General features: G+C 37.5%; 1 protein-coding gene across 1 annotated transcript; it reads left to right on the plus strand.

Annotated features, from left to right (window-relative positions):
• The first annotated feature begins 10,543 nt into the window (after positions 1-10,543).
• On the plus strand, positions 10,544-15,942 carry LOC103707915 (cryptochrome-1-like). Its single transcript, XM_008792629.4, has 5 exons — positions 10,544-11,081; positions 12,363-12,581; positions 13,660-14,366; positions 14,558-15,357; positions 15,697-15,942. Exons 1-5 carry the CDS (start codon positions 10,742-10,744, stop codon positions 15,746-15,748), a joined length of 2,118 nt encoding a protein of 705 aa, XP_008790851.2. The 5' UTR covers positions 10,544-10,741; the 3' UTR covers positions 15,749-15,942.
• Positions 15,943-16,763: the final 821 nt, after the last annotated feature.

The following is a 16,763-nucleotide window of genomic DNA, read 5'->3' on the forward strand; positions in this document are numbered from 1 at the left end:
CATCCGTCGGTGAGCGGGTATGCCACCATTATGACTAGAGGCTATTAGAGCGGCCTGCACAGTTTACCAGATCTCGCTGGAAAAAAATGCTCGAACATTCGGTGAGTATTGCGTGTCGCCGAGGCTCGTGGTGGAAATCGCCCAGGCACAGATGGCAGAAATCAGTTATATTACATTAGCAGAAGGGCCTTTGACAGTTCGGAATATTTGGGGTTCCCATCCTGCTTTGGTAGTATCCCGTACAGTATTCTTCACCTAGGAGCTCCCACCCTTGAGCTTCCTCAAGGTCAATTTTAATGGATCTGTCTCGGACGGAGGTACGCAGGGTGGCGTGGGGTTTTTTTATTAGGGACCCAAACATTAAGGTGATGGCAACAGGTGACTGGTAGCTATTCGATGTTTTGGTTCCTGGTGCAGAATTGAGGGCCACGTGGGCAGGCCTTCGACATGCATGCCCGACTAGGTTTGCGAGCTCGCTCAGTCATCCTGGAGAACGACTCAGACACGGTTATTAGAGAGATCTAGGGAGGTCCGAGAGGTGCAGGTGACGATCACCCTCTGCTTCATGACATCTGGGCCATGACGAGGGATGGAGTGGTCTTTCAGGCCAAGCATGTCTTCCATAAAGCTAATGAGCTGCTGCAGATTAGGTGGTCGTCTATGTGGCCAGCCATACAGGTAGTACTGTGTGGGCTGAAGATGGGGAGCTGCCTCGGGCACTCCAAGATATTTTGTTCTCTAACTTTATTGGATATATTCGTACTCGTCAGATAGCCCGTCCTAGTAAAAAAAAAAAATACCATAGCAAATCTATTGTAGCTTCTTCATCGCTTGGTAGGAAGGCTACTGTGGCTTTTTTGAGAGGCTGGAAGTCGGCCCACAATCACTCTCTCTTGTAGCCGGTTTTTTTTTTTTTTTTTTGCTGCTAAAGTAGGTAATTCATACATTACGTGTACGAATATACCCAATAAAGTCAGAAAACAAAAGATCGCAGAGCGCTCGAGGCAACTTTCCCTCTATGACCCATAAGGTACTTCCGACATGGCTGGCCATATAGGCAGCCATCTAATCTGTAGCTCCGTTAGCTCCTCTAAAAACATGCTTGGCCTGTAAGGCTTTTCTATCCCTCACCATCATCCAGATATCTTGAAGTAAGGGGTGGTCGAAGCCAGCACCCCTCGAATGCGAGTCCGCTGCGCCTAGCGGCCCTCCCTATCAGCCGAGCCCTGTGACCCATGCGCATGGGATGCACATCATGGCCATCCCCGTTTGTAATACTCCTTGGTACTTTGAAGCCTCCAGGATGGGCTTTGGACGGACGCCTCACTAGGATAGTAGGTGGTGCAGAATTATATATATATATATATATATATATATATATATATATATATATATATATATATATATATGGGTGTGTGTATGTATACATATTTGTATATATGTATGTACATATAGGTATGTTTGTATTTTGATATAAGATTTGAGTTATAATATTTATGTAGGCTAATGAAGTTTTGTAAATTATGACATCCTCGGACCTTTTTCCCTCCAAAATACCAACAGGCTAGGCCACACTAGCTACCAAGATTTTAAATTAGAGTGTTTTATTGTTATCATGACAACTTAAATGATTTTGATACCTTCTTGTTATGTTATATATAAAGTAACGGAGAAAAAGACAATGATCATTACAACACACTATTTAGCATTATAATGGTCTATTACATGTAAATAATAGTCGTTACTTTTACTTATATATTTGCTGTAGAAATACTTTTCCAAAATTTATTTATTTTTTACATCAACCTTCCCTACAAAAGTTTAATTACATCCCAAAGCTAATATTTTTAACCAATAAAATGTGGATGGAAAAAGATAATTCCATATATAACACCATTACAACAATCATTATCATAATGGATATTTTAATATAAAAACTGAATTCCTGATTTTAGATAAATAATAACTGGTACAACCATTACAACGGTCAGATGGAGTCCATTATAACAACAAAATACAATATTTAAAACCATTCTAGTTTATATTAAAGAAGAAACTTTACCAGTTACAGCGTTAAAAACTATGAGTAGGAGTGCAATCAATTCACAACATAAGCTGTTCATGTAAAGATAATATATTCTATAAAACCATTACAACAATTATTATAATAATAATTACTCTAAATATATAGAAATTTAAATTTCTACTTTTCAGGTTAATAAGGATTATTACAACCAACACAACGGTATGTAACGATTTTGATGAGATCATAACAAGAGAACTTTGCTCGTTACAACGTTCAAAACTATGAGTAGGCAATTCGCAACAGGAAAAAAAAAAGACCATAAGTCGAACGTTAGCCGGTGGGATCCGAACTATTGATGTTATATTCTTGTCAGTAGTTATAAGTCAGAAGAGGTCCACGAGATCAACGAAAAATACTGTATCTCAGCAACAGCCAAAACGCTGAGAAGTCTTTTTGATATCAATGACCATCATGCTGCTACTTGCAAGCGGTTTAGATGAGATACTTTTCTATCCTAATCATCAGACATTTAGTTTGAAACCATTTAGCTTCTTTTTTTCGCATTTGTTCCTCTCTTTCTTTGATAATATAAATCATCTCTGCTGCAAATATGATTAATTTTCTATAGAAGTTGGATGGCTCCTTTTTTTGCCTCCCTTTACATAATATATATATATATATATATATATATATATATATATATATATATATATATATATATATATATATATAACTATCAATGTACGGTGGAATGAAAACTACGGGGTGTAACACCTGTATGGAATTGAATTAGGACGTGCTCGAATTGGCTTCAAACATTAGATACGTGTCGTGCACCTTGTTACAATAGGACCCACGAAAGCCTTGATTCCTGGAACCCAAGTCCTGTGCTTGGATCCCACATTGACTAGCATTATCACCTGAGGGCCATCATAAGTTATGGTTGTAGGCCATTCACAAAGACAGATATGCTGTAAATATTCACTTCATAGCTGGTGATTTATAGGACAACTCCATCATGGTTGGACAAAACATACCAACCTTCTTGTGCCACATGACATGATAACTGTGGAAATAATTTTTGATACCATAGTTGGGCCCCAAGAGCTATTTGATCTTAAATGTGATTAAGACTTTGTGGTCCAAGCTAGGTTGCTGCTTTTCTAGTGGTGCCCAATTAAGTACAGTAACGAGCGTTGTCGGCCAAGACAATACGTGAATGTTTTCTTCTGATGATCTCTTTCTCAACCATGCTCCATATTTTCTCTTTTATATTTTACCTCTTCTTCTTTTAACGCCCTTTATACAGTCTTCATTTATTGAGTTTCTTATAAGTCGTTTGCACTAAGAGAGACTTTTCGATGTATGAATGATGCTCATGGGCTAAGATAGAAGCAACAATACAGATGAATATCAATCGACTGCGAACTAAGTAGATACATCTGACTAGCCTAAAAAGTCTTTTTTGTTGTTGCTAATCAATCAACCATTTATTGACCGGTAGTCAAATGCAATAGTTTTTTGACAGTTCTAAAACAGCTAGCTATGGTATAAATCAATATTATCTTCTCCTAGGAAGAGGATGAAGTGTAAACAAATGGATAAATAATGTCTTTTGCCTAGCTAAAATCCTATTACAGTCAATATTAACAGCACAAAAATTTGACTCACTCGAATTTCCACTTATCCATGTAGACTGCATCAATATAGAATTGATCATTTAGAATATACTAATATAATTAATATGAAAATTAAATATGTAAAACTGAAACATACTATTGAATAAATATAAAAAAATATAAACATACATAAAATATTTTTACGATTTTATAAACATATATAGACATAGTGTAAATGTAAAACATTTTTATGGCCAATTCTCAAAATTGGTGGAGTTGGAAACTTTCCTGACAACATAAAGGAATTTCTAGCCCCTACCTAATTTCACTTTTTCAAACCCATGACACTCGAATTACAATAGAGTAACCTTATAGTTGCGCCAAGACCTATCCGCTTGGTACCTATCTAATTTATTGAGATAATAAATTTAAAAAATAATATAAAGATGAAATTGCAAATCTTTATATTTAAAAATAATAATGTATTTTTTCAATAGAAGCTTGAGTGTGTGAAAGGGAGGCAGAGATGGCCATCTAGCTTTTATTGAAGATTGGAAAAGAATTACAGGAGGGAGGAAGGAAGATATAAAGAAGTTATATTAGATCTGGTAGATGGAACGAGATAAAAAAAAAAAAGAAGGAACCAGACATCTTATATGTCAGCCTTCATGAAAATTTTTGGGGATATTGCTAACCATCACCTAAACTCTCCGAATTCTATTAGGATATCCTAATCACATAATGTAGACCAATCATTGAAGATGTGAAGTCTTTTTTAGGCTACAGCCGCAACAATTGAATGCTTGTTAAGAAAAATTCTGAAATTCCATTCTTTCCAACGCACCCACGCAGAGATATAGAGAAGCTGTGGAAAATTTGCCATTATTGCTTGACTTTCAAATAATTTGATCCTTCTCTTGGTTCAAAATGATCATGGTTAAAAGACCTAACAACCATGTGAATTGTGACAAGACTAGCGAAGAGGCAAAAGAAGGCAAATTGACTCTCCAATTCGTTATCCTTCGATTAAAGAGTTCAACCACCGTGCCCTTTTTCTCGTTGGATGTAAGTCAGGAAGATAGTGTAAAGCTGTGAGAATATAAATCATGCTGCTAATTTTTTGTGGCAATTGTCGTAATTTCTATTATAAATTCTAATCATGATCATTACTTTTATTGTAATGGTAAATTGTGATTTTTTAAAGAGTTTGTCGACACAACCCTAATTTTACTGAAGTTAATATTTACCATCCTTATTTTCCAAAAAAATTATGTTCTTTACCTCCTCTTTATCATATTGGCATGCCCTGTAGATAACTATCATGTTCAAGAGATATAGATATATATATATAGATAGATAGATTGATAGAGATAGAGATAGAGAGAGAGAGAGAGAGAGAGAGAGAGAGAGAGAGAGAGAGAGAGAGAGAGAGCTGAGTGAGTGTTTGGCTTGTATGGGCTGTTCAAAATTAACTGTGTTCTCGAAAGCACCAGCGAACTAGCCAGGTTTGTCCAGTGTCCCTCTCAAGTTGAGACTCTCTCCGTCAAGAATCATTTTTTGCAAGACAAACTATTCAGACATCAAACTTCGAGACTTCTATGGGCCAACATGATGTCACTGTCTTGAGAAAAATAAGTTGCCAAACCCAAACTTGCAACTATTGCCTCCAAAAGACCCCTAAGCAGAGTAATTCACATGACATAGCGCATTTGCATAGAGTGGTTTATGTCCAACTTCAAATAGGACAATATATGGATCTTCATTGTCCATAAAGTTTAACCACTTTGAGATTCATATTGAGAGCACCCAATTTAAACATGCCAAGATGGGCATGCATCTCAAAACACTCTCTCAATACCAGCAAAAATATTAACTCTCTTTGGTTGATGTGTAAGACAGTATGAATTAGAAAACAACCGGATCACCGTTTGTTTTTTATAATAAACCAATATATTGTGAAGTATCATTAGTGGCCTAAAGAAATCTGGATGACCTAAAGATATAATGGAATAGAATGCGAAGCATATAATCACTATATTAATTAAAAGGCTATACCCCATAATATCTCGCATTTGCCGGATTGGGAACCGATTAAACTAAAACGAGAGATGAACAAAAATGTAGTTGGAGAGCATATGAAAGCCATTGATTTGCAATTTTTGAGGTATAGCAGTCATGTCAATGGTGATCCTATAATCTCGGGATAGTGGGATCACGGGCCTCTGGATCCCCTTCACTTACCTTTCCTTTGTTTCCTACTTTTTCCCAACAAAATCCATACATGGATACTTCACTTAATCCAAATAGTGATTCGTAGTTTTCTAATTTACCGTAATAAGAGGAGCGAGGCTTGATAGTTCCATCTCTATATTGTTGTCTTCTCCTCTCTCAGCTTAAGTACAATGTCCCCTCTAGCTAATTGGGTTTCAATGTAGTTGGATTCTTGACACATGCTATCTATCTTACATTAATATAATGGTTTGGACATGATGATGATCATATATAATTATCCTGTGTATAGAGAATGAACCTGAAAATCATATGGATTCGAGTTTCGACACGAACCACATCGATGTACAAGAGTGCAATCCATCAACCACGTCTTGCAAATCTTAAAATTATTAGACCAATGACTTTGTTGTTGTCTTCATGCATGGCCTCCTCTCAGCAACTGAATTGAAAGGTTAGTATAAAAATCTCACACGGATAAGCTCTTCAATCGTATCCATGCATGCATGTGGTTGGAAATATCAATGATGGCTTTATGATCAGTATGGCAATGCAAGGCATAATTTTTGGGACATGATACCATGGTTGGATGGGAGTCATGGGACGATATTCCTGTAGTTTGTTGTGCTGTCCAAACATGAAAAGCTAGTTTTGAGTAGCTATCCAGTGGATGGGATGCCAGTGTAAAGCACAAGATTTTGTCGAGAATATTCATGAACTTAGGGACGTGCACTTCCCTCTTTCGTGCGGTTTTTTGAGTCCATAAGCTGGAACTTTACGTGAGCGGGAATAAACCGGACGGGCTTCATTGAATCGTATTTTGGCCTGTTCAAGATAAGATGTGATATATGCGGTGCTGTACGATGTCTTCCTTATCCACGGCACGATCTCGAAGTTTCAAACATATGGCAGCCTTTTTTCTTGGGAAATTACGTAATATCGCAAATCTTTGATGGATTGCAGCAGAAATCTACAGCAATTTTGACCGAATCTAGGCCCCGTCCGATATATTTACATGCAAGGAGTGTTTCTAATATAGCATATCTGCTGCTTAAAATTAAAATAAGAATTTTTCTCAAGAAATATTAAATAAAAGCATTTGCTTAAAAATTAATTTGTTTATATGTAACTGATAATATTTATAATATTATTTAAATATATAATATATTTAATGCCAAAATAACAAACACTCATGAAAAAAAAAAGAGGGGGGGGGGGGGGGGGGGGGGGGGGTGGCATTCATGGGTCAGCAATTAGGACACGTGTGTAGGTGGAGGGACCTTTTATGCATATAAGTCCCGGGCCTGTCAATGCTCATGTTTTGAGAACAAAAACCATCTAGGGCGGCCATTGTAGAATGTTATATAGGGCAGGACTTATTTTGCTATATTTGTTCTAGCATCTATCTTAAAGAAAAAAATCAAAAGTCAAATAGAGATGAAATTTCTTCTACTAATAGAGTCCATAAATCCTGTAACTCAAAAAAAAAAAGAAAAAAATTGCACACGCCAAGAGAGACTGTCCATATCATTTTTCTTTCTCATCAAGCCTCTTTTTTGTATCATCTTCCTACATTAATATTATAAAAACTATGTATTAATTTGTTTGGAGATATGTATTGGGTTGCTAGATGACTAAGTATGTATCAATTGGCCATGTACTGCATACTGGCAAATATTATGTTCTAAAAACTATAGATCGATTTATCCAAATATATATATTGGCTTACTAAATGATTAATTTTCTTCTTTAAGATAACGCTAGAGGAAATGTGGCAAAATAGAAAGCTTGCCCTTTTTTTTGGTACCCAACTTATATAATTTTTGTTACTTATGTCTGCTGCTTATGAAGATTATTATTTTTTTCAACATTGCTGCTTAAAAAAGAGCACACAATATTTATATGGCTTGATCTATTGACAGACATCCACGGGATGCAAAAGTTTCATTATAAAAAACTAGAGATTAGAGAATGCAAGATTTTCTCCCAAACCCTAACCCCCAATACATCTAATCTTTGGACCACTCAATTACTCACTTCTTTTAAGATTAGCAGTTAGAGCAAATTAATTTGGACTCGAACTGTTATCTTACAAAAATCAAATTAGTCCAAAAAAAGATCATTATTTTATCTTTCTGGAGCTTACGAACTCAAGACATACTCAACACACCTGGCCAGCCAAATGAATTAGGTTGATTTGTGTCAAAAAATCACCCTTCTTAATCCACTTGCATCCCAACCCATATGCATGAATAACAATTTTGTCAAATTATGCATTCCTATATGATATATATTTTTTTTTTAAAAAAAAAAGCCATCTTTCACATTATCTTCTTAAACAATCTAAATTGGTCCTGAAAACATATTGCTCGATTCTTATTGAATTCAGGATAACGTTTGGATCTAGTAGTGCAACATCTTGGATAGGGACGATGTAGCATACCAACCAGAACCCCAGCTGTTGACATATCAAATTTTTAACTTCATGATGTTTCAAAGCTCGAACATTTAGAGAGGATAAAGGTCAGATGGTGTATGTAACAGCCATCTGGTGGATAATTGCATCCTAGAGACTTCTAAAAGCTAATCTTCCTGGTGATCAAAAAGACCTCACTAGAAACAAGGGTCTGATTCCATACCTAAATTTTCTTCACCCGGGTAAAAGATAATAAAATAACAAAAAAAATACTGCAACAGTCCACACAAAAAATCGACGATACTGATTGATTACCTGTTTACGGAGTGAACAAGGCACCTTAAATGGCATTACTTGTACATGTAACTCTTAATTCACACACACACACACAGAGAGAGAGAGAAGGTGAGGTTAAAAGCTTTAGGTATGGGATCAAAATTTCGTGTAAAAGTTCCAAACAAGAATGTGAAGATATGAGTCCTTGATGTCTCCATCAATCACTAAATCCCTATCAATCAACCTAATAATAATATACCAACCTCAAGTCTTTGTGTATTTGGGAGAGAAGTGGGTGGTCGTTGTGGAGAATGTTGTCTAGAATCCAGTAAGAAAGGGACGAACGAATGGTATAGGAGGAGAATTCCCATTACATTGCGGTCCTCACTACTATGCTCCAAGCCAAAGAGAAGGCGTAAAGAAGAATATTAGAGAGGTGGGGGACAAAAACGCATAGAATCTGTTTTCTTCCTCTCCTTCTATCACTGCTTAGATGCAAAGGAGAACAACAAAATGTAAATGTGTTTGCTTGGAGAACGCATTTGAGTTTGACCATGTCTAACTTTGAGTGCTTACTTTTATTTGTTTAATTGTAAATTATTTATTCTTTTCTTTTTTGGTGTTCGTTTATTTTTTTTCTTGCATTTCAAGTGTTTGCTTCACCTAAGTAGATGGTGATCTCACTATTGATCTAGAGTACTGTATAAGAGTTCTCATGAATTAGGCAATGCCCTTACCAATTGAAGGCAAAATAAATAAAAAGATCTTTAATTTTCAGGTATCTCTGGATGTTTATGGGATCACAAAAAAAAATAAAAATATATAGTACATTTTTTACAAAAGAAACACTATATGATTGCATTATTTTTATAACATTACCATGATATTATACTAAAGATAATTCTAACCTAGAAAAATAGATGACATGCATTTATTAAAATGATTGTGAAGCTTTGTCTACGAATGCCATGGGTACGTTATATCTAGCTTTTAAGTTGAATTATCAAAAGCAAATCAAATGAAAAGATTTTTAAACATGTATATATATATATATATATATAGAATATTAAAGATTGAGGTTTATTTGTTACAAACATCCTTGAGAAATTCTTTTTTTTTTACTAATATCAACCGTTAAATCTTGCATGATATGTCTATAGGCTATTCAAGTGTTACGTTGGAGAGAGACTTCACAAAAATGAACCAAAGGTTTCCCTCTGGATGATATGGGCACATGGATGCTAATAAATTAAAGAAGATCTTACTTGATCATTGCAAGATGAAGATACAAAGAAAAGAAAACAAGAAAAATAATGGTAGATCAAATTCCCACCTCAACCATTAGTTCAATCACATAATAGGGGTGGGTAAAATTTGGGAAAATTTTATGTATAAAAAAGAAAATTATTAGAACCATGTAAGCAATCCAATTGGTGAATTGTAGATAGAATCTCTTATGATCATTAGAGCAGGTCAAAGAGATAATATATGTAGATCTGTATTATGAAAGAGTAGTTCGACTAACTTAACTGCTGATCAAATATTTGTTCCTTGTATACATAAGAGATTTTAAATTAGCCTTACTAAGAGATAATAAATGTAAGTAGGCAACTAAAAACTAGCCTTACTAAGAGATTTTAAATTACCATTTGCAAAGGGATATGCAAGGATAAGCCTAGATCATGATGCTGCTAACCATATTCCCAAAATTTCAAGGAAAGGATAATAAATATTTGTCGAGGCAGGGTGGCTGAGATTATCCTCCCAATTCCAGGAGGTATTGCCATCAAAATTGCTGGAGAGATGGGAAGAAGACATAAAAAAAAAAAGACAACTGGTAAGAAAGCAACCTGATAATGAAAGAAAAACCACCCATACAACCATAACGAAAAAAATCAAAAACAACAAAATAGAAAAGAAAAATCAAAACCAATCATCCCAATCTCCACATCCATTGGGCTGAAGCCGTCCCCCACCCAAAAAAAAGAAAGAGAGGAGGGAAAAAAAGGAAAAAGAAGAAAAAAGAGAAGAATTTTCACAGCCTAGCAGCCATTTGCTGCCTGCAGTACCCCTCTTCCCCTGCAGCATGGTGCAAGTTGTAACATGATCTGATCTTCACCTATTCCCATTTTTTTGGGAGGAAGAAAGAAGGAATACAGAGAGACACACCATAGAATGATGCCTGGCCGTGTTGGTAGCAGCAGCAGCAGCAGTAGCAGGGGTATTGTATGGTTCAGGAGGGATCTGAGGGTGGAGGACAACCCAGCACTAGCAACTGGGGTGAGGTTAGGGGAGGTGGTGCCAGTGTTCATCTGGGCCCCTGAGGAGGAGGGTCTCTACTACCCTGGGAGGGTGTCAAGGTGGTGGCTCAGCCAGAGCCTCCTCCACCTGGACTCCTCCCTCAGGAGCCTTGGCACCTCCCTCATCACCAAGAGGTCTTTTGACACTGCCTCCACCCTCCTAGAGATTGTTCACTCCACTGGTGCCACCAATCTCTTCTTCAACCACCTCTATGGTCAGTCTGTCTCTCTAGCCCCCCCCCCCCCCCCCCCCTCTCTCTCTCTCCTTTCCTTTGGTCATAGGATGAGTAAGGCTGTCTACTTGCTTATCAGTTTGGCATCATAATTGGATGGACTGTATCCTTGCGTATGGGGGATGTGAATTTAGTTGTTTCTTTGTAAAAATGAACTTCTCAGGATCTTTTTCAATTCAGCCTTTGTTTTATTATTATTAAGTGTTTCTATTTAGCTGAAGTTGGCTGCATCATGGTCTTCCCCTTTTATTCTTGTGTTTTGATTGGCTTTGATTATTTAGTCAATTTATTAAGGGTGATCCGCTGTTTGTTTTTATTTTATTCCTAGAAAAATTTTGATGTGTCCTGGGGTTCCTATTATAATAATTCTCACATGGTTGCATATGATGCTTCTTCTGTAGATTTCATCTGTGAGTTCTCTAATGCCTCCCTTGTTCTTTTGCTCTTGTTCATTTGCATGCCTGTTATACTATTCTTTTGGAGAAAATCCGTTCTGTTATTCAATTCCCATGGCTCACAATATATGGAGCGGGGTTCCATTTTTTTTGTTAGGTTTTCTAAGGAGTGTGGCAGTTGATACTTGTTTGAATTATTAAATGCTACTTTTCTGATCTCAGTAAGAAAATTGCACACCTTGCTAATGGTTTTCTGCTCTTCTTTATTCTTAATACCGGCTTCCTCGTTTGGGCCTTTTCTTCGTTGTCGTTGTTCTGAAGATATATTCTCTTTGCTGTATAATCATCTGGCTGTGCAAAGTTTGAGTCAGATTCATAGGATTCGAAAAATGGGAATTGGTTATTTTGGACATGGATCTTTTCCTGCACCCATTACAGGATTCGATTTACTTTTACCTTCGATCCATTTCCTCTTTTTCTGATCAGTACTGAACATGTGGACAATTATTCTTTCTTTTCTGCTGCTCCTGCGAGTTTTGAATTCACTGTAGTATTTCAAGCTTAAAACTGCTATCTTTCCTCTGATTTTTTGGCCACTGTTTTGTTTTGTCTATTCTTTTTCTTGGCTTGTACCAGAGAATTTGATGATCAGGCACTTCAACTAAAGCATTCTTATAATTTATAGCATGCAAAGCATTCTGATAAATTATAGGATAAAAAAAAACTATCTTCCGATTTATCATGTCCCACTTTGTATCTGACTTGTGGTTGCACTGCTGCTGAGTGATTAAAATGGACAGGCTGCAGCTGCACAGATCTTGATTATTTACTTATAGGCATCTAACTATCCTTTCTGATTTTTCTCCAGATCCTGTGTCTCTTGTTAGGGACCATCGTTTGAAAGAACTTCTGACTGCTCGAGGCATAACAGTCCGTTCGTTCAATGCGGATTTGCTCTATGAACCATGGGAAGTTTATGATGAAAATGGCCAGCCATTTACAACTTTTGCACCTTTCTGGAGTAAATGCCTTAGCATGCCTTATGATCCAGCAGCACCATTGCTTCCCCCCAAAAGAATAACATCAGGTATGACCTGTGTTTATGAGGCTGCACCTTTTACTCTTCCATTGCTGATCGATCTATTGCGACCTAGGTCAGCCTTAAATTGAACTTAGAACATTTCATAGTGTCACTTGCTGTTGCTACTGAATTTGATAAATCTCTGTGTTGGCACTTGATACTATGGCGGTACATCCTCCATGCCGTTGTAAACAGACTGTGGGTCGTAGGATGGATGCTGCTAAGCAGTAGTGCTCGCTTATGCGAACAAGTAGTAGGTCAGTTGGTAGCATGCTTCTATAAACGACCAAAAGGAGCATCCCAGGGCACGAGGCTCCAGCCACTGCAGGATCTAGGAAGGGTTGGATATTTGCAGTCTTATCCCCATGCAAACAAAGACTGCTTCCATGTTCGAACCCATGACATTCAAGTCACGATGGAACAACCTAACCGTTGCATCAAGGCCTCTCTCTCTTCTGTATGTGCTCAAACAATCTAAAAATTATCCTAAGATCATGTCAATATCAAACAATTGTGCTACCAAATGATCTAGCTACTGATTAACAGTGAGTTATTATTGTACACAGACCATGCTTTGTTGCATAAATTGACTTGGGATGTTTTGCTAATTTAACTACTGTTTATACATTCTCAGCCCTTTCAGGAATTTATTATGCCTTTGTCAAGAAAAGGCACATTGATACGATGCTGAGTAGGCATTTCAGACATTTTATAGCAGAATTATAAGCATAAATGTGATTGTCTTATCTGATATGATCAGGTTTGCTTTGCAATATAAGGTGATTTTGAAGTTAGTGAACATGCTGCTTATTATTTATCATGAACTTGTGTGTACTTTAATCTCGCCTTCTTATCCATCCTACTAGCTTTAAGCTGAACTATAACCTCCATCTTCAAAGACCTTGATATTCCTTATCTAAACAGTTGCATATATAGGTTTTAACTATTTCTTTGAATTTTCGTTCTGAATTATTCATTCCTGTGATATCAAAATTAAAACAGACCATTGAGAGAGAGATTTTTCTCTTTTTTTTTTTTATGAAAAGAATCCTTTCTCAAGTGGTCTTCCACTCTGTTTTGTCAGGTGATGTATCAATGTGCCCCTCAGATACTCTGGTCTTTGAGGACGAGTCTGAGAAAGGAAGCAATGCTCTTCTTGCTCGAGCGTGGTCACCAGGATGGCGCAATGCTGATAAGTCCCTGACTGCGTTTATCAATGGGCCGCTCATTGAGTACTCTCTCAATCGGAAGAAAGCAGACGCTGCGACTACATCCCTTCTTTCTCCTCATCTACACTTTGGGGAGCTAAGTGTCCGCAAAGTCTTTCACCTTGTTCGCATGAAGCAACTTTTGTGGACTAATGAGGGAAACAAAGCAGGTGAAGAGAGCTGCAACTTGTTCCTAAGATCTATCGGCCTTCGCGAGTACTCCAGATACCTGAGTTTCAACCACCCCTGCAGTCATGAGAGGCCTCTTTTATCTCACCTTAGGTTCTTTCCTTGGGTGATCGATGAGGGTTATTTCAAAGCTTGGAGGCAAGGCAGAACCGGTTATCCTCTGGTAGATGCTGGCATGAGAGAGCTTTGGGCAACTGGCTGGCTCCATGACAGGATACGTGTGGTTGTATCCAGTTTCTTTGTGAAGGTCCTGCAACTTCCATGGAGGTGGGGGATGAAGTATTTCTGGGATACACTCTTAGATGCTGATCTTGAAAGCGATGCCCTTGGCTGGCAGTATATTTCCGGCTCTCTTCCTGATGGTCGCGAGTTGGATCGCATTGATAACCCTCAGGTATGGCCTTTTCCAGTAGCTTTTAACCAGGCTTAAACCATGACATGAAGTTATATTTGATGCAATTATGTCGTACGTTATATATCATGCATTCAGATAACATCTCTATGCGTTTTTAACACTAAATATTCCGTATGCTATCAATCCCCTTAATGCCTTCCTGCTTTCAAATCTACTGTTGGAATCTACAGTTTGAAGGGTACAAATTTGATCCAAATGGAGAATATGTACGTCGCTGGCTTCCTGAGCTGGCCAGGTTGCCAACTGAATGGATACACCACCCATGGGATGCACCTGAATCTGTACTACGAGCCGCAGGAATTGAACTGGGTTCCAACTACCCTCTTCCCATTGTAGAAATAGCTGCAGCGAAAGCCAGACTGCAGGAAGCTCTTGCAGAGATGTGGCAGCTTGAAGCTGCATCAAGAGCTGCAATAGAGAATGGAATGGAAGAAGGCCTTGGCGACTCCTCGGAGCTACCACTGATCGATTTTCCTGAAGAAATGCAAATGGAAGTGCACCATGAACCATTTGGGATCACTAATAATTCCCCAGCTGGAGACAGGAGACATGAAGATCAGATGGTTCCTACCATGACTTCTTCAATAGTCAGAGTTGAGGAGGAAGTTTCTACAGATTTAGGGAACACCGCAGGAGATAGCAGACAGGAAGTGCCATCAAATATAAATTTCGATGCGGAGCCTCAGAGAGGAGGAATCGACGATAGAGGTGGCCTTCGATCGCTGAGGGATAATGTTGTTCGACATTTCAGTCCAGCCAGGCTGCAAGGACCTGCACAGTCCACAGCGGACTCATCAAGTAGCTGGACAGAAAGAGATGGTGGTCTGGTTCCGGTTTGGTCCCCTCCGGCGATGTCTAGCCGTTCGGAGCAATTTGTGGCTGATGACACTGGCATTGTGAGCAGCAGCTATTTGCAGAGGCATCCTCAATCTCACCAACTGATAAATTGGAGGCAGCTTTCACAGACTATGTGAGTGTAATATTTTTGTGACTTTTTAAGTAAAAATAAGTGTAATAATTTTGTGGCATATCACTGCATAACTAGAAGATATCCTTTTCCTCTGTTGGAAAAGGATAGGCAACTCTCTTTTTTTCTGGCATTTGTATTAACAGAGTTAAAATGACTTACGTAACCTAAACAAGCAGAATTTTTCACATAATGATTACTGTTTGATATGAAGCATTCTTATTGTCTCTTGTTAAGTAAATACGTACTTTTCCTTGTTATCTTTGAATTACACTTACCAGCTTCCTCTAGGTTGCTAAATGGTGCATCTTATTTTCTGTGGTGAATAAATTTGCATGACAGGACAAGAAATTGGGAGGTGGAGAATGCGGTGCAGCCGAATGCTATTGGGTAAACTTCACAGTGGAAGATAACTCATGTAAATTAGTTGGCTTTCTTTCTTTGTAGCTTTGAGCAGACAATCAAATTCTCTAATTCTAATGTACCATATTGTTTGTATTGTATAGTAATTCATAAGAGCGCAGTATTATTCATTGGATTACTTGAATTTTCTAATAAACGCATGCGCACGTCTCTCTTATTCTCTTATTCTTTGTTCTACTCTGCTGCGGTGAGTGTATTTTTCTGTTATCCGAGCATTTGATGTTGCCATCGAACACAGTGGATACATTTTTGACATGTATCATAAAGTATGGTGACCTCAAATTTATAAGATAATGTAGTATATATTTAGATTTGAGAATATTATTATCATTTGTAAGATTATATTTCACATTTATAAAGATTTCTAGGTAGTGAGAATTTCTAATATGGTGTTCAAACTTTTGTTGGGTTCTGTAACATACTGGTAGCAATCAAGCCTTTTGCCGAGGACCTGAAAGCTGAATATGTCATGAATTAAGTCGGGAATAACTCATCAACTCTGTGCATCATCAAAATAAATGAAATTAGTCAACCATATAGAAATTTGCAATTTCGTAGACTTCTTTATATAATCCAATTGCCACGTAGAGAGACACCCACCTCAAACATTTTCCAGAATCAGTTGCCCCTGCCATATAACAGACTGCTAGAAGCAAGTATATACTAGTTCCCCTTCAACTCATACTCTCTTCGCTTCAATATCCTCCACAAAAAATATCTTTACGAAAAAAAGATGATATTGTACAACACGAATCAGATGGCAATGCCAATCAATCATAAATGCTCTGAATTCATGAACATTCCATAGACTTTCCTTTTAAACCATGGTATACTAGTGACGAGAAAAGAGAGAAGATAAGTATCTAAAGGTGAAAGCAGTTCAGCAATGTCGAGAACCCGGGGAAAGATACGAGGATGTCAAAAACAGGAACTAAAATTTTAAATTTAGAAGTCTGAATGCTTAAGCATGACACAGTCCGGCTTGA

This window comes from Phoenix dactylifera, chromosome 15 (assembly GCF_009389715.1).
Source record: "Phoenix dactylifera cultivar Barhee BC4 chromosome 15, palm_55x_up_171113_PBpolish2nd_filt_p, whole genome shotgun sequence".
Lineage (NCBI taxonomy): Eukaryota > Viridiplantae > Streptophyta > Magnoliopsida > Arecales > Arecaceae > Phoenix > Phoenix dactylifera.